This window comes from Orycteropus afer, unplaced genomic scaffold (genome assembly GCF_000298275.1).
Source record: "Orycteropus afer afer isolate SDZICR_OR568_19922 unplaced genomic scaffold, OryAfe1.0 scaffold00133, whole genome shotgun sequence".
Classification (NCBI taxonomy): Eukaryota; Metazoa; Chordata; class Mammalia; order Tubulidentata; family Orycteropodidae; genus Orycteropus; species Orycteropus afer.
Window position 1 is genome coordinate 6662415 of NW_006921720.1, and position 20152 is coordinate 6682566.

Genomic DNA, 20152 nt, shown 5'->3' on the forward strand with positions numbered 1-20152 from the left:
TGTTTTTTCTCCCCTTGCTTTTACTTTTTTTATTTTTTTTCTATTGTTGTTTTTGTCTAACTGAGTTGGAGGCAGCAACTGTGTCCACACAATGCAACCACACCCACATCTCCTGATGCTCCACTTACTAAGTGAGAGCCACCACTTCCTTCTCCACCAACTGGCCAATGATAAACAACCACCAAGAAGAGCCTGACTCACCCTTAACTGCTCTTCACAAACAGTTAACAGAGATCTAAATACAACAACATCACAATGTCTTGGAGAAAACAGACCTTCTCACTACACACAAAGAAGCAAGATAAAGTAGTAGAAACAAAGGAGCAGGATACAGACCCACAACATATCCCTGAGGAAGAAGCAACACTGGAACTCTCTGATAAGGAATTCAAAAGAATTATATTTAGGTATCTTCAAAGAATTGAGAGACAGATCAAGGAAAACACTGACAAAATTAAGGAAAACACGGGCAAAACCATAGAAAAATTTCAGAAGAAAATACAAGAACAAAATGACAAAAGAAATGAAAAATTAGAAATGATACAAAATCTACAGATAGAAATCCAGAAGATTAATACTAAATTGTCAGAAATAGATAACATGTTGAAAGGGCAAAGGAGTAGAATTGAATCAATGGAAGACAGAATTAATGAGATTGAAGACAAATACCTGAATACTTCTTTGGAAAAGGATGAATCAGCAAAAATATCAAAACAACATGAAGAAAGCCTAAGGTTTATGTGGGATACCATCAAAAGGAATAACCTACATGTAATCAGAATTCCATAACAGGAAGAGAAAAAGAGAACTACTGAGAAAATTGTCCGATTTGTTGGAAGAGAATTTCCCTGATATGATGAAAGATGAGAATATATCCATTCAGGAAGTCCAACAAACCCCAAACAGAATACAGCCTGTGTTAGACTGGGTTCTCTAGAGAAGCAAAACCAGTAAAGTTTATATATACATATAGAAAAAGAGAAATTTATCTTAGGAAAATGGCTCACACACTTATAGAAGCTGGCAAGTCCCAAGTTCTTGGATCAAACATCAAGCTGGAGGCATTTACCTACTCACGCAGCTGCAAGTGCTGATGAGCTCAAGGTTGGCAGGCAGTATACCAGCTGTTGACTCCAACAAATGGCAAATCCAAGATCTCCAGACCAAATGGTGGATTGTTTGCTCACAGACAGTTGTAGACAGCACAACAGGATCTCAATCCACAGAAGAGTGTCCCTTTTTCTAGGATGTCCATAAATATATTGGAAGCAGTCCACACCCCTAGGGAAACTGCCTTTCAGTGGATTGGCTGTTCAAAACACATACATCTGATCTCATCATGGGAATAACCCACATCACAACTGCTTAAACCACACAGAATTGTGGTCCAGCCAAGTTGACACACAGCTCCAACTATCACACACCCCAAAAGAAAATCACCAACACATATCATCATCAAACTCATCAAAACAAAGACAAAGAAAGAATCCTCAAAGTAGCACAGGAAAAGCAAAAAGGTACCTACAAAGATAACCAATAAGAATAAGCTCTGATTTCTCAGCAGAAACCATGCAATGGGATGGTATATATAAAACCCTGAAAGGGAAAAATTTCCAACCAAGAATTATATACCTGGCAAAATTGTCCCTCAAATATGATGGTGAAATGAGGAGGTTTCCAAATGAGCAGAAATTAATGGGATTTGTTAAAACCACACCAACCTTACAAGAGATACTAAAGGGAGTCCTTTAAACAGAGAACCAATAATAGTAAACAAGAACCAATCATTAATACACAAGATGACATAACCCAGAAACCAACACAACTATGGAAGTATCCAAAGTAAAATAAGCTTACAAGTTTGTAAACAGGGACCCAGGGACATCAATTGACAAATGATGACAATGACAAACCAAAAAGAGGGGGGAAAAAAGAAAAAAAACTATGTAGTTACAGAACTTCTAAACAATAAGGTACTCAAGAGAGTTGCAAGATAGAATGCACTGTTCCAAACTCAGGAAAAAAATTACAAATCACAGGGTAACCTCAAAGAAAAATGATAAACCTTCACATCACAATAAAAAAGAGGAGAAGCACAAATATTTAGCAAATACTAAAACAGTAGCAACAAAGGAAATGATAACACAATGCATAAACATAATGAGCTCAGCACAGAAAATTATATAGAACAAAGAAACCAGGGACACCTTGAAAAAACACATAACAAAATGACAGCAACCAATTCATGCTTGTTAATAATTACACTGAATGTCAATGGAGTAAATGCACCACTCAAGAGACGGAGAGTTGCAGACTGGATAAGAAAACAGAACCCATCAATATGCTGTCTACAAGAGACACATCTTAAAGACAAAGATAAAATAGACTAAAAATCAAAAGGCTGGAAAAAGATATATCAAGCAAATGGCAACCAAAAAAGAGTAGGAGTGGCAATGTTTATTTCTGATAAAATTGACTTTAAGACAAAAACCACCATATGAGACAGGGAAGGACATTATATAATGATTGAAGGATCAATTGAACAAGATATAACCATAATAAATATCTACGGACCCAATGAAAGAGCCCCAAAATACATAAATCGGATTAATAGAATTGAAGAGGCAAATAGATGACTCCACAGTTATAGTGGGAGATTTTCATACACTACTTTCAATGGAAGATAGAGCAGCTGGAAAGAAACACAACAAAGACAAAGAAGAGCTAAACAATACAATCAAACAACTTGACCTTATAGACATATACAGGCACTTCACCAAACAACAGCACAATATACATTCCTTTCCAGTGCACCTGGAACATTCTCCAGAATAGAGCATATTTTAGGCCATAAAAAAACTCACTGCCGTCAAGTCAAATCCAACCCATAGCAACCCCCTTTGGGGTTTCCAAAGCATATCTCTATGGAAGTAGATTGCCCAGTCTTCCTTCTAAGGCGTGTCTGGTGGGTTTGAACTGCCAGCCTTCTGGTTAGCAGCCAAATGCCATAGGCACCGCACCACCAGAGTTCCCAAGCAAGCCTTAATAAATTTAAAAACACTGAAATACTGCAAAGCATCTTCTCAGATCATAACGCTGTCATATTAGAAATCAACAATAGGAAGATCAACGGAAAAGGAGCAAACACATGGAAACTGAACAACACCGTCCTTAAGAATGACTAGGTAATAGAAGAAATAAAAAATGAAATTAAAAAATTCCTTGAATCAAACGAGAATGAAAACAAACATACCAAAATCTTTGGGACACAGTAAAAGCAGTGATCAGAGGCCAATTTACAGCAATAAATGCACACATCAAAAAAGAAGAAAGAGCCAAAATCAACACTTTAAATCAATATCTCCAACAATTAGGAAAAGAATAGCAAGAAAAGCCTACGGTCACCAGAAAAAATAAATAATAAAGATTCTAGCAGAAATCCATGAAAAGAAAATAGACAATAGAAAAAATCAACATGACCAGAAATTGGTTTTTTGAAAAGATTAATAAAATTAACAGACCACTGGAAAATTTAACAAAGGAAAAGATGGAGAGACTATAAATAACATGAATAAGAAACAAAATGGGCAACAGCACAACAACCAACTGAAATAAAAAGTATAATATCAGGATACTATGAAGGTTGGACAGTCTACTTCTATAGTGATACCACCTCAGAAACCCAAGGAGGGGTCGCTATGAGTCAGGTTTGACTCATCGGCACTTAACAACAACAACAATAAAGAACTGTACTCCAACAAGTTTGAAAATCTGGAAGAAATGGAAAGATTTCTAGAAACACACCACTTACCTAAACTAACACAGACTGAGGTGGAAAAGTTGAACAGACCCATAACAAAAGAAGAAATTGAACAGGTCATAAAAAATTACCACCAACAAAAGTCTTGGCCCAGTTGGTTTCACTGGAGAATTCTATCAAACATTCAGAGAAGTGATACCAATTCTACTCAAACTATTCCAAAATATAGAAAAAGATGGAATCCTCCCAAATTCATTTTATGAAGCAAACATAACCTTGATACCAAAACCAAGGAAAGACATCACTAAAAAGGAAAACTACAGACCAATATCCCTTGTGAATACAGATGCAAAAATCTTCAACAAAATCCTAGCCAATAGACTCCAACAACATATCAAGAAAATCATTCATTATGACCAAGTGGGGTTCATATCAGGTATGCAAGGATGGTTCAACATTAGAAAAACAATCAAGATCATCCATCACATAAATAAAACAAAGGAAAAGAACCACATGATCATATCAATTGATGCAGAAGAGGCATTTGATAAAATCCAACACCCATTCTTGATCAAAACTCTCAGCAAAATATGAATAGAAGGGACATTCCTCAACATAGTAAAGGACATCTATGCAAAACCAACAGCCAACATTATTCTTAACAGAGAGAGACTGAAACCATTCCTCTTGTGAACAAGAACCAGACAAGGATGCCATCCATCACCAATTCTATAAAACATTGTATTGGAAGTCCTAGCCAGGGCAAGAAGGCAACAAACGGAAATCAAAGGCATCCAAATTGGTAAGGAAGAAGTCAAACTGTCCCTATTTGCTGATGGTATGATCCTATACCTAGAAAACCCAAGAGACGCAGTCAAAAATCTACTGGAACTAAGTGAGAGATTTAGCATCATGGTGGGATACAAGATCAACATCCAAAAATCAGTTGCATTTCTCTACACCAGCAAAGAGATTGCTGAGAAAAGAAATAAGGAAATCAATACCATTTATAATAGCTACCAAAAAAATTAAATACTTGGGAATAAATCTTACCAGGGACACAAAAGACCTCTACAAAGAAAACTATAAAAAAAAAAAACTACTCCAAAGAAACCATAAGAGATCTACATAAATGGAAGAACATACCATGCTCACGGGTAGGAAGATTGAACATTGTAAAAATGTCAGTTCTACCCAAAGCAATCTATGTATTCAATGCAATCCCAACCCAGATCCCATCAACATTCTTTAAGGATATGGAAAAACCAATCACTAACTTTATATGGAAGGAAAGAGACCTCAGATAACCAAAGCATTATTGAAGAAGAGCAAAGTAGAAGGTCTCACACTCCCGGATCTTAAAACCTACTATACAGCCACAGTAGTCAAAACTGCCTGGTACTGGTACAATGACAGACACATAGACCAATGGAATAGAATTGAGAACCCAGAAATAGATCCAGCGACCTATGGTCAGCTGATCTTTGACAAAAGGCCAAAATCTATTAAATGGGGAAGAGATGGTCTGTGTAACCAATGGTGCTGGCAAAACTGGATATCCATTTGCAGAAAAATGAAACAAGATCTGTACCTCACACTATACACAAAAACTAACTCCAGATGGATCAAAGACTTAAATGTGAAACCTAAAACTATACAGTTCCTCAAGGAAAAACTAGGGGCAATTTAGTGGCCCTAATATATGGCATATATATATATATATATATATATATATATATATATATATATATATATATATGGCATAGGAGCTTTGGTGGCATAGTGCCGAAGGCATTTGACTGCTAACCAGGAGGCTGGTGGTTCAAATCCACCAGCTACTCCTCAGAAGGAAGGTTTGCAATCTACTTCCATAGTGGTACTGCCTCAGAAACCCAAGGAGGGGTTGCTATGAGTCAGGTTCGACTCAACGGCAGTGAGTTTGGTTTGGTTTATAGTAGAGCTAACAAGGGATAAGGTTGTAGTCACTTCTTGTCCACAGCCAGCTACCCAGAGGGAGTGAGTAGTTGGACCTGTGTGTTTGGGACAATAGTTACAGGGGACATCAAGCTCAATTGGCATAACATACTACACAAAAACATTGTTCCACATCCTACTTCGGCGAGGCTTAAAAGCTTGCAAGCAGCCATCTAAATGCAACAATGAGTCTCTCCTCATCCAGGGCAAAAAATGAAGAAAACCAAAGACACATGGAAACAATTAGTCCACATGACTGGCACACCATGCAATTCTCAGCCTATAGGACTATGAGACCAGAAGAACTAGATAGTGCCCACCTACCACTGTCAGTCACTCTGAGGGGGATCTATGTAGGAGATCCTGGATAGAATGGGAGAACAATGTGAAATAAAACTCAAAATCATTAAAAAAAAAAGGGAGGGGGGGGACCAGGTTTGCTGGTCTGATAGAGCCTGATGGAACCACTGAGACTATGGCCCCTAGCTGCCCTTTAGGTGTGGAATTGAACCCACTCCTGTGGCTTCCAGCCAAACAAAAAACAGGCATATGAGCTGAACATTTATATTAGGTAGATACACTCCTTGGAGAGATGAATCACCGGAGAATAGAAGGGCTGTGTATGCACAGGGAAATAGCTCAGGGGGCAGGAGTGCATGGGAGGGAAGGACACATGGAAGAGATAACTATGGGGAGGAAGTGGGAGGGGAGCTGCTGCATTGTGGGAAATTGCAGTCAATGTCATGAGACAAAGTGTATGTGAGCTGCTGTATGGAAAGCGAATTTGCTCTGTAAACTTTCACCCAAATCACAACAAATGTTAAAAAAAATTAAAAAAAAAACTCTATGCATTGAATCTGTTGTACCTTATTCATTGCAGAGTTCCTTAAATCATGACATAGGATTTACTCCTCTTTTTTTTTAACCTTTTATTGTGGTTTCAGTGAAAGTTTACAAAGCAAATTAGTTTTCCCTTCATCAAGTTATACATAGATCATTTGTAACATCAGTTGCAATCCTCTCAATGTGTAAGCACTCTCTCCACTTCCACCCTGGATTTCCTGTTTTTATTCAGCCAGCTTTCCTGCCCCTGCCTGCCTTCTGAACTTTACTTTTGGGCAAATGTTACACTTTCAGTCTGGTATAGTAGAATGTTCTGAGAAGCATCGTCCTCACGGGTGTTACTGTTCACTTTATAGGCCTGCCAATCGTTTAGCTATAAAATAGTCTCCAGGAGTGGGGTCAGTTCAAGTCTGAACGGTGTCTAAGAGTCATAGTCTCGGGAGTTCCATCAGTCTCTATCTGGTCTTTTTTATGAATTTGAATTTTGTTCTACATTTTTCTGTCACTCTGTTCAGGACCTTCTATTATGATCCCAGTCAGAGCTATCAGTAGTGGTAGCCATAGCCAGACACCATCTAGTTCTTCTGGTCTCAGGCTAGTAGAAGCTGTGCTTCATGTAATCCATTTGTCTATTAGACTAATTGTTTTCTTGAATCTTTGATTTTCTTCATTCTTCTTTGCTCTGGCTGGGAAGAGCCCAAAAGATGTAACAGATGGCCACTCACAAGCCTTTAGGACTCCAGTTGCTATTCACCAAAGTAGGATATAGAGCATTGAATTATGGACTATATTAATTGCCATTTGACTTAGATGTGCCCCCAAGACTATGGTTCCTAGCCCTCAAGCCCAGGAACTCAGTCCCACACAGTGTTTGGTTATGGCTAAGTTTTGCTGACTATTCCCCTGTGTGTTCTGTTATATACATGGATATATTTGCAGCACATACAAATATGTATATAGAAATATCCACTCCTTACAGTTTCCTGTTTCCTTGTAGTTGCTTTTGATCTCTATCTTTATGTAGATTCCCTCAGATATATAGTAAACCTTGGTCATGTTCTCATAATTACGTGTGGAACGCTGGAAGTTCTGAGTGTATGGTTGGGGCTTTTATCTTCACCATAATAAGTTGGTCTGGTTCAGCCATTGGTTGAGAAATTCCTGGTGTCAGTATATTTGGGTCTTTTTTTCTTGAGCTGGTCCGATTCCTCTGAAAGAACTTATCCAAATTTCTATCTGGAGGATAAAGATCCTGCTGCCATTGTTATGATTGTGGGGGAGTGATAGTAGGCTCTCAACATACAAGATGTAGATGGTCACTTATTCTCTCAGGTTTCCAAATACCCATCCTTCAACTATGCCTGATGAACCCTCCTCCAGAGACTTCCAGTCTTCTAGAAAAAGAGAGAGGCATATGCCCAAGGGGCTGGAGTACTGTGCATGCAATCTTCCTCGTTTTGATTATCCCCCTTTCACCCCTGGGTTTAGAGGTACCTAAAAAACCCACTGCCATCGAGCCGAATCCCACTCACAGCGACCCCTCCTTGGGTTTCCGAGGAGGTATCACTATGGAAGTAGATCACCCAACCTTTCTTCCGAGGAGCGGCCAGTGGGTTTGAACTGCCAGCCTTTTGGTTAGCAGTCAAATGCCTTAGGCCTACTGCTGCCACTTCCTGAGAACTCTGACCATTCTGAAATGCAAATCTTGTTGTTTCTTGGCTTTTTCCACTGTTGGCGTAGGGTTTTCTCTCTAATATCAGCTAATCAATTACCTAACTTAACCATCTGCTTTCCCATTCCCAGATTTATGTTGTCGCTGCTTCCTCTCTTGTTCTCTCCTTCCTTATGGGTTTCTGTGTGTGTGTGTTTTGAAGTATCTCATTACTATAGTCTCTGTGTGTTTTTCAGAGGGAATGAGATATTAAGCAGAGACTTGAAGTGCTAAAGCAGTAGATGTGAGGCTATCTAGAGAGGAACATTCCAGGAAGAGAGAGGTGGCTGGCTCTTTCAAAAAGCAGCTGGGAGGCCTGGATGACTGGAGGGGAAAATGGAAGAGGGAGAGTAGTAAGAGATGTGGTGAGACAGGTAAATGGAGAGGAAGATGACGCAGAAGGCTTATAGACTCTTGGGCTTTTACTCTGGAAGAAATGGAGACTCACTGAAAAGTTATGAGCAGAGAGACAGGATCTCAATTTTAGAAGAGTTGCCCTGCTCTTAGTAGTTCCTAGGCAGTCACTGAAGCTTGCTGAGGTACAGTTTCTTTACCTGTAAAATTATCATAATATATCCAACCTGGCAGAATTATTTTAAAATTATACTTCATATTTGTGAACTACCACACATAGGAGGGCTAAATAAATTGTAACCTTCATAAATAAAATAAAGGACTCAGCCTTCATCCTGTAAAGTACTCAAGGCAAAAGCCCTGAGTTAACCATCCAAACACAGGAAGTTGAGAAACCAGGGCTACCTTGACCTCTTAGCAGCCAACTTCTTCAGTGAAGACACTCCTCACCTAACATCCAGGGGATAATTCACTAACTGAACAAAAATACAGGTCCGCTCTGCAGCTGATCACCAATCATGGAGATGGCACAGGACTGGGCAGTGATTCATTCCATTGTGCATGTTGTTGTTGTTGTTGTTATGTGCCGTCGAGTCGGCCCCGACTCATAGCGACCCCTCCTTGGGTTTCCGAGGCAGTATCACTACAGAAGTAGGATTGCCCAACCTTCCTTCCGAGGAGTGGCTGGTGGGTTTGAACCGCCAGCCGTCTGGTTAGCAGGCAAGTGTCTTAGCCACTATGCTAGCAGAGCTCCCTCCATTGTGCATAGGTCACCATAAATCAGGGCCAACTCAGCCAACAACAAGAGCAACCCAAACTCAGAGTTAATGCATTTTTAGAATTCTAAATTGAGATCTCATTAAAGTCAAGAGAAATACTGTCACGGTGCAGGGAGAATGCTTCATCATTTGTTATGCAAACATGCATTTTTATATCTTCTTTGTACCATATGCTCTTCTAGGTGCATAAGATACATAAATGACAAGGTGTCGTTCCTGGCCTCATGAAGCTACTGTCTAGCAAGGAAATGAAATTGTAAAGGATCAAATATGATATTGTGTTATTGTGTAACACCTGTTATAGTAGCTATATGTACTCAGTAAAGGAAAAAAGATTGAGTCAGTCTTTGGAGATCAGGAAGCATTTCATGAAGATGGTAGACTCTGGAAGGGCTTGTAAACAATTGCAGCACTAAATTTAAGACACACTAAACTCTCCTGTCATGCTGCCCTATACTCCTCTTTGCTCTGGGTAAAATAATTGTTAAATTGAGAAATAACATTCATTTTCAAAGTGCCACAAAAGTTATATGTATGCTGAAATTTAAATGGTTTGTTCTAAACATTCTGATATTCTACCCATTTTTTGCTGTCCCATGTTATGCTGGTGCCCCATGTATATCATAATCTGTCCTTTGCAAACTCAGCACCCATTGCTAGCCAAATAAAAAGGAAAGGGGGGTGTGGGATATGCAGATAACACCCTTTGGGAGAATGTGCAAAACTAGGGCAATGATGCTTAAACAAGCAGCACTCAAGAAATTGCTAAAACTTGCACTGTGGCTGCAGCATGGGATGGAATGGCCATAATGGGGCAGGGGGTGCTGAGGGAGTAGAATAAAGTTACCACATATGGCAACCAGAAATGTTCAACTTTCAATCTTTGTTACGAAATTGCCTGTAAATATCAGTTGATGAAAAGAGAGTGGAAGAGAATATGCCAAACTTTAATAATATTTGCCTCAGAGTGTTAGAACCATTTTTTCCCTCATTCTGTCTGACTTAATTTTCACTATTTTCTACAATGCTCATGCACTACTATTAAATGAGAGAAAAAATAAACTTAAAATAAAAAGTATTTGAAAGGAGAAGAACCTAGGGAAAAAATATATATGTTATCTGGAGTATTTTCCTGGGTTCTCTGTTAGTGTTTTGGAGAACCAGTAGGTGTCCTGGTGACTTGCCAGTAGCTAGCATACAACTATAAAAAGGATTTAGCCAAGAACATAGCAAAATGAAATGGTACAACAGTGCCAGGGTCCAAGCAGTTATTCTAAACTAATTGGATAGTAGGAATTACCTTTGGACTAGCACATGGCTAAAATGTAACCTCTAAATTTAGGATGATATTTAAGGTGTTGGGAGGTTATGGTGGGGAGGCAGGAAGGAGGGAGAAGGTTACTGAAACACAACCAGCAGCAGAAGGAGGGCAGCCTTCAAAAATACATTAGAATTTATGACAGGATGTAATAAATTAGTTGTCCATCACTAACATCAAAAGCTGTTTTAATGGGTGTTTCCAATAGCATAATCAAACAGAATCATTACATGCTTCATCTAAATTCCTAAAATAAAAATGCAGTGTGACCTTCTAGCCTCCCACATTTACTGTAAGAATCATACCATCATAGCGTTTGCTATAGGAAGATTTTTTTTTTCTTCATTCTATTTGTTTTTCTATTTTTCAAATACTTTCTTTAAAAAGCATGTATTATCTTTGTGATAGAAAAAAATTCTTAAATATCTTAAGGAATTTTAAAAGAAATACAAATAATTTATAATTTCATGCCCTAATACAGTTCATTACATTTTTATGTATTTTCTTTTAAATTTTTTCCTTTTCATATATTGTACATAATTATCAACATAAGGGCTTTGTTTCCTATTTTAATTTGAATATTTTAAAATATTGTTATTGTTAGGTGCCATTGAGCCAGTTTCAACTCACAGCAACCGTAGGTACAAAAGAATGAAACAGTGCCCGACCCTACGCCATCCTCAAAGTATTTGCTGTGTTTGAGCACACTGTGGCAGCCACTATGTACTTCCATCTTACTGAGGGTCTTCCTCTTTTTCACTCACACTCTACCAAGCATGATGTCATTCTCCGAGCACTGGTCCCTCTTGATACCATGTCCAGAGTACATAAGACAAAGTCTCACCATCCTATCTTCTAAGGAACATTCTGGCTATACCTCTTCCAAGACATATTTATTCATTCTTCTGGCTGTGTATGATATATCCAATATTCTTCACCAACACTATAATTCAAAGGCATCAATTCTCTTTTGGTCTTTGTTACTCATTGTCCAGCTTTCACATGCATATGAGGAGACTGTATGTACTATGCCTTAGGTCCAACACACCTTAGTCCTCAAAGTGACATCTTTGCTTTTTAGCACTTTAAAAAGGTCTTTTGCAGCAGATTTGATTTCTTGACTCCTGCCTCCAGGGACATTGATTATGGAGCCAAGTAAAATGCAATCTTTGACAACTTCAGTATTTTCTTCATTTATCATGATGTAGCTTATTGGTCCAGTTGTGAGGATTTTTGTTTTCTTCATGTTGAAGTGTAAGCCATAGTCTATGTTTTCCATCACTAAGTCCTTCAAGTCCTCTTCACTTTCAGTAAGCAAGGTTGTGTCATCTGCATATCGTAGGTTATTAATGAGTCTTCCTCCCATCCTGATGCCACATTATTCTTTGTGTAGTCCAGCTCTTGGATTTGCTCAGTACTTTTTTGGTTTTATACATATTGAATAAATAAATACAGTGAAAGGATGCACAACTCTCCTGATTTTAAACCACACAGTATCTCCTTGTTTGTTTGAAAGACTGCCTATCGGTCTATGTACAGGTTTCACATGAGCACAATTAAGTGTTCTGGAATTCCCCCTCTGTAATGCTATCTATAATTTGTTATGATCCACGAAGTTGAATGCCTTTGCATAGTCAATAAAACACCAGTAAACATCTCTCTGGTATTCTCTGCTTTCAGCAAAGATCAATCTCACGTTAGCATTTATATCCCTCATTCCTCGTCCTCTTCGGAATCCAGCTTGAAGTTCTGGCAGTTCTCTGTCGATGTACTGCTGCAACTATGTCTTAATTATCTTCAGCAAAATTTTACCTGAATGTGATATTAATGATATTGTTCAATAATTTCTGCATTCTGTTGGATCACCTTTCTTTTGAATGGGTACAAATATGGATCTCTTCATTTCATTTTTACATATTTTTATCTAGTTGGTTTTTTTCCCTTTTCACATATTGTACATAATTATGAACATGAATGTTTAGTTATCCTATTTTAATTTGATCAAACACTTAAAAATACTTTCAAATTATTACATATTATTCATAATTATCCTTTTTCAGAGCTGGCCAAATACTTTAATTTCCAGTCTCCTACTTTGGATACTTACATTTATATAACTGTTTCTCTACAGTAGGCAACAGTGCAATAAACATTATTGCATTAAGCTTTCTTTCTTTTCTTTTTGAAATTATTTCCCAAAGAAAACTTTTCTGGAAGTTACACATTCAGGATTAGTTTTTTTCTTAATTTTTTGTTGGCATAAAAATTAAATTGTTCCAATTTACGTTGTCATCAGAAAAGTCAAAGTGTACCAGATTCACCTCAAATTTGCCAGTATTATTAGTCTTTTGAAAATTAAATATGCATAAGTCCTTGAAACTGCCCCCTCCAAAAAAAAAAAACCTGCTGGCAATTCAGTTCCAACTTAGAGCTACCCATAGGACAGAGTAGAACTGCCCCATAGAGTTTCCAAGGTGGTAATCTTCATGGAAGTAGATTGCCACATCTTTCTCCCATGTAGTGGCTCATGGGTTTGAACTGCAAACCTTTCAGGTAGCAGCCTAGTACTTAACCACTGTGTCATACTTTCATAAATCCATGTATTTTCATATAATTTTTATTTTTTCCAATAAAGTTGAATGGTTTTCAGTGATAGTATGTGACTACTGATAGTCTCTCCTGCCTGATTTATTTCCGCATTTATATTTTGGATTGTGATCCATGTAAATAAACTCATTGTACATTATAGGTATTGAACCTTTCTTATATTTTGCAATGTTTCTAATCAAGTATTTTTCTTTACATTGTAATTTAGTCATTTTATGCCTTATGCTTTCCTCTATTGCCCCAAACCTGAGATATTATCATTTCTCCACAGACACAACAAATGTTTTCTGCTAGGTTTTCAAAAATTTGAATTTTTTTGATCTATGAAAATACAAGCTTCTTGTATATAAAAACAGTGATGACTCCCTTGAAAGGAAAGGTGCCAGGACCTGAAAAGAATGAGGTTTCAGGTGGCTGGAAGTAGACAAAACCAGCTGGAATTCAGGAGACTGAGGACTTCAAGCCGACTAAAAATGATCTCGGAATACTGTGTTTCTTCATCTCCCAGTGCTCTTGTAACACAAATATTACCAGGAGGTGGCTTTAAAGAACGAAAATGTATTTTCTTACAGTTCTAGAGGCTAGAAATCCAAGTTCAAGATATGGATAGTAGAAGGTCCTTCATTGTCTATTTCATTGTTGGTTTTGTTTTTGGTTTGTGATTTTGGAGACCCCATGTGTTATACAGTGGAACTGTTACATATAGTTTTCTTGGCTATAATCTTTACAGAAGCAGATTGCAAGGTCTGGTTCTTCTACAGTGCTACTAGGTGGGTTTGAACCACTAACCTTTTGGTTCCCAGCTAAGTGCAAACCATTTGCATCATCCATGGACTTTATTCTTTGTCTATTTCAGATTCTAGTAGCCAACAGTCCTTGGAGTTCTCAGACTTGTAAATTCATAGTCAGATAGCATCTGTCTCTCCATTATGTCTTCATATCTTTGTGTGTATGCTGCTCTTTATATAAATCAAAAGTGATTAGATTTAGGATCCATGTATACTGATATGACCTCAACTGAGTGATTGATTTATTACATTAATTGCATTATGGAAGATGATTGTATTACATTAGATTAGATTACATCCATAGGCATAGGGGTTAGGATTCCTTCATATATATTTGGAGGACACAGTTCAATCCATAACATTGTGGTTGGACAAAACCTTGTCCCTATATCACTAATTTGTAAAAAAAAAAAAAAAAAAACCACTGCCATCAAGCTGACTCCAGCTCATAGCAACCCCCATTTGGTTTCCAAGGCTGTAAATCTTTACAGAAGTAGATTGCCTCATCTTCTTCCCATGGATATAATTTTTTTTTTCTGTTTTTTATGATATAGTTGTTTCCTATTGTCTTGTGAAACACCAATATTGTCTCAAATTATTCTTGTAGAAAATATGCCAATGGCACCAGGGGAAAAGGCAGATTTGTTAAACATACTCTTCCGCTCTGGCTGAGGGAACCTAGGGGCTGTCATTTTTCTGACCTACAATCCATGGTCCTCACCCTTGACTGCACATTATATTTCTCTGGAAAACTTAAAAAAAATAAATAAACATAAGTTCCACCCTCAAGTTTCTAATGTTACTGGTCTTAGGTAAGTCTTGAACATCAGAATTTTTCAGAAAGCTCCCTACGTGATTCTAATGTGCAACCAAGGTTGAAAATCATTGTAATCATTTTGTCAAGAAATGTGAAAAAAAAAAAAGGAACCTAGTAATGTGAAAGAGGTAGCCAAATGAAACAACTAGAATCTGCCTGTCCTTCTCTAATTAATATCTGAATCTTAATGACAAATTTCATAGTGGACACAGAAAAGCAGTCTTTGGCCATTGCAAAGTTACCGTGCCTCATTTGCATAACTTACAATACTGGGGTTAATAATAATACATCCCTGATGAGGTTTTTATGGCAACTCATCACAGTTCTTGGCACATAATTAGATTTTCCTTAAAACCTCTTATTGCTATTATTATCACCCTCATTATTGTCCTTGAGTAAAATATTGAAAACCACGAAGAAAAATCTTCCCAGCTAAGACCAGGTTGGAATCAAACTGAAGGAAGAAATCATGAGTAACTCCTGAAAGAAGAGCAGCTAAAACTGGGTGAAAGGGCTATGTTGTGTGGGTGGTCTGTCAGGCAAATCAAGCCAGCTACCCTGGAGTCATTTCTGACTCTGAACCATCCAACAATTAATGTGTGACCAAATTCTCTGGAAAAGTAGGATGTACGCAACAGGGAAAGCCTGCACCTTCCAGGACAGCCTGCACCCGTCAGCCAATATATGTTGTGAGCTCTTGCCCCCCTCTCTGGAGACTTGACACTATCAAACCCTGAAGGCATTCTGATTCTGAGTAATACAATGTAAACAGCTTTGGAGCCTCAGGGACCTGGCACATTCTGCAATTTACTAGCTCCACTTAGCAGTCACATGGACTGGGACAAGTTACTTAACCCTCTGAGAACCTGAATTACTACATCTGAAAACGGGCGTAATAATACCAGTGACTTTATAAATTTGCTGTAAGTATAAAAATTAATATACGCACAAGTGTCATCTAAGTGACTGACATAAATTCAAATAAATAGTTGCTGCTAACCAGAAGGCTGGTGGTTCAAACCCACCAGCCACTCCTCGGAAGGAAGGTTGGGCAATCTATGTGTTGTATTGTTATTTGCCCGTAGTCGGACCGACTCATAGCAAACCCTCCCCGAGGCAGTATCACTATGGAAGTAGACTGCCCAACCTTCCTTCCGAGGAGTGGCTGGTGGGTTTGAACCGCCAGCCTTCTGGTTAGCAGCCTTGGAAACCCAAGGGGGGGTTACTATGAGTCGCGTCCTACTCGCGGCACATAACAACAACAACAACATTATCACCACCATTGTGAAGTTATATCTCTCCACCTTACTAGACTTGAGGGCAAGAAGGGCAAATGGACCTGAAAAGGAGCCATAAGGACCTATCTGCATGTATTCCGTCATCTTTCCCTCCCACCATCTCCACTTCCAAGGCACAATAAATTGAATAAACACTGGTAAATATAAGTTGAATTAAATAGGGCACCAACTGCATTTAAAATTTCTGTCTCAATGAATGCATTTCCAATAGCCTTCCAGGATTTTGAACCCAACCAGGACAGCCCACGGCAAAGTCTCTCCCTTTTGTGACTTAGCAAATGAACACTGGGGAGAGCAAAGGGGACACAAAGCAGTAATAGTCCTTTAGCATATGTCAGCTTTCAAAGAGGTTTGGACCATATAAAAATGATATTTGGAGATTACATAACTCATCGTTCATGAGTGTGTTTTTAGCACTTTGTTGACTTTTTTATTGCAAAGGTAATATATGTTTATTGTAACAATTTTAGAAAATATAGCTAAATAAGAATAAAGCTATTCTTAATCCCAGATAGACTGATATATAGATTTTAACCTTTAACATATTTTGACATTTTCCCAGGCATTAGTCTTCAATATCATTTTTAACAGCTTCATAGTATTCCACTATATAAACCTCCCAATATTTATTTAACTCATACCCTGTTGTTGTTATATGCCGTTTAGTTGTTTCTGACTCATAGCAACTCTATAGGACAAAGTAGAACTGCCCCATATAGTTTCCTAGGCTATAAATCTTTACAGGAGCAGATCACCAGATCTTTTCCCCAAAAGAGCCACTGGCAGGTTCAAACCCCTGATCTTCCAGTTAGCAGCTATGCACTTAACCATCGCACCACCAGGGCTCCTTAACTCATATCCTACTACCAGAATTTTAACTGGTTTTCAATATTTTGTAATTGAAAACAAAGCTACAGTGATAGGAGTACATTTTTTATTAATTTTATAAACCCTTCCTAATTGAATAATTATTCTAACCCTGCCCCCTCTTCCAAGTGTTGCAATGAACCTAAAAGTAAATTTTGCTCAGTTTATGAGGAATTGATTTTCTTATTCAATCTGAAAATCTGCTCTCAGCTTTGGCTTTGCTCTCTCCTGGGCTCCATGTCCAGTAACTAATAAATAGTCAGTGTTCTTGGGTCTGGCTGTTTAGCTCATTTATTCAAGGCTGGGGGCTAATGGGAGCAAAGTTATGGGATTCAGTCTCCAGATATACAGGCCAGTTAGTTAACTCTCCAAAGATATCTTACTTTCCCTAACTCCAAACAGCTATCATTTAAACACTAGCTGTTACTTTCAAAAGAACCAGTCAAAAGATCATGGACATATCAACACAAATCCATCACCACTACTGGAAAGCTTGTCAACAGCTTCATCTTCCCCTGGAAAAGATTTTAGAAAAGTGTTCATGTCAAATCATATAAAATTGGTGAGGCTATAGAAAAGGGAGAAAGAATAGATAGAATAATATTGGGAAAAATAATTGACTAAACTCAGACCATATATATATATCTTGGTTTATAATCTTAGCCTGTGAGGAGGTTACCAGTGTTCCTACATGAGATAAATTCAGCAACATGTTTTAAATTGCTGGCATTGTTGTTACTTAACTGGCACTTTTCTCTTGCAGCTGACACAGCTCTTGGCACTGATGATGTGTATGATGAGAAAGGATGCCAATGTGATGTATCAGTAGAAGACCTCACCCCACCGCTTAAAACTGTTATTCGAGCCATCAGGTTGGTAAAAAAAAAAAAAGAGAAAGAAAGAGACCCTTTGATAAATATGATTTGGAGACCTATTATTGGTTATTTGAATTACTGTGTTGATAAGTTCTTTTTCTTACAGGTAAATCTCCTAGAATAATTACTTTACTTTTTCCTATTCATCCACATGCCTATTAAATTCTGAAATACTTTTTTTTTAATACAAAACTCTGCTATGTTCAACACAAAGCATGTTACAAAAGGTGGGTGAAATCTGAAAAGCCAAGTTATTCCAGGGAGATTACATGATAATTGGTTTATCATGTGAATTTGTTACCTTAAGGACATTTCATTTATAGACACAATTGGATTTTTTTAAATTATTTTCATGACTTGATGCTCACTCCATCTTCTGTATTTTGAATTAAAAAAAAATTCCTTTAGGTTATTTTAAAATAGGTTGAGTTCTGAAAATGTGAAACAAAGTACTTTGCAGTGGATTTGCTCCTATCTTGCTGAAATGTAATTGTTAAAAGTCAGTCTTAATATACTTCCTCTACTGATGGCCAAGAGCTAAGAGAGCCACTCAAAACAGCTTACATTTACATTCCCAGGAACCACCCCCACACACACCAAAAAAAAAAAAAAAAAAAAATCTAGCTTCTGGACTAAACTAACTGCTTGCATGTTCAGCCTGCCCTATTTAATCCCTTTGGGAGAATTTGTATCTGTCAGGGATTATTGAATGATTGTATCATAAAGAACTATTTCTGATCTTTTTGGCTCTTTCTGCCTCTTACCAAAAAGCCAGAGGAAAAGGTAAAAGTATCCTAATCAATTTAGCTATTCAGATACTTTTTCTAATCCCAAATATCAGTATGATTGATTGTTTAGTTCCTTTTTTAGTTACTGTTTAGCATCAAGTTAGACATTGCTTTCATCTGTTATTGGAGTCATAAGGGAGCAGAAATGGGTTATAAAGGTTTTGGTAAATGTTTGGGGGGGCAAAGAAAATCATGGTATGATGAATATTTGTGTACTCTAGAAGATGTTTAAAAATCATCTGTAACAGCAGCCTAAAAATAAGTGAAGTAAAGCCCAGTTACTTCCCATCAGAACTCTCAAGAAACCAACCCTATGTGTAGGGAGACCACACTTTCCTATGTTCCTTGTAGAGTCCCAGATTATGCCACTTGTCTGATCATAATTGTTAATAATGCTTCCCTGTCTTTCTCAAAGTGTCATGATTTGGACAACAAATTATATGGTTACTCTACTCCTGAGAAACCTAGATGCCTTGGGTAATTTTAAATCCAGAGAACCTGAGGATATGTACTAAAATGATGCCTGGAGCCGACAGTTAAAGGAAGAGAAAGGATCTAGAACTGTAGTGTCCAATACAGTAGCTGCATGTGCCTACTTAAATTTGAATTAAACAAAATATAAAAGTCAGTTAATCCATTATTGCACTGTCCACATTTCAAGTGTTCAGTAACTTCAGGTGGCTACCATTGGTGGCTACTGCATCAAATCAAGAAGATATAGAACATTTCCATCATTTGCAGAAAGTTCTACTGGACGTGGCTGGACTAGATGCCACCTTGAAATTCTTTACATACATTAAGTATATCCATCAAAGACCCTAAAGATGGGGCAATTCAGTCCATAGATTAGTCTGAACTGCCTCAAGTACCAAAAAATCTTACCTAGTGGGAGCAAATTAGTTTTCCTAAATGTCATACTTAACCCAGTTGTGTGTCATTTCCCAAGACCTCCCAAAGCTTTCTGCTTTTGCCTCACAACCTATAAAAAGAATTTTGAGCTGCAAGAAAGAAAATGGAATAGGTTTATTCGGCTAGCTAAGCACTTTAGCAGCCGTTTAAGATTTACTTTATATACTCGAAACTTGACTGATTTTTGTAAAGTCCTTTGCCGAATTTCTTTGCTTTCCAGAACTCTTTCTTGGTTCTTATTTTTAACAAAATTGCACTACTTGTATGGCTATCCTTGTTGTGGATTTCTGAGACTGTCCTTGCTACTTTGTGACACTTGAGGGAAAGGATGTTTTACTCCCCTATATCCCGATTCTGATTACTGTTTTTCTCTTAAATCATTTTTTAAGTTTCATTTGAAATTATAGGATTCTATAAAAACATAATAAATATACTCAATAATTTAATAATGTAACTAGAAATCT

General features: G+C 37.6%; 1 protein-coding gene across 1 annotated transcript in view; it reads left to right on the forward strand.

Annotated features, from left to right (window-relative positions):
- Positions 1 to 20152, forward strand: part of KCNQ5 (potassium voltage-gated channel subfamily Q member 5) — a 728190-nt gene that overhangs the window by 679186 nt on the left and 28852 nt on the right. The window contains exon 12 of the mRNA XM_007945199.2: positions 17880 to 17988. Within this exon, the coding sequence (XP_007943390.1) occupies positions 17880 to 17988 (109 nt within the window). The remainder of the gene's footprint in view (positions 1 to 17879; positions 17989 to 20152) is intronic.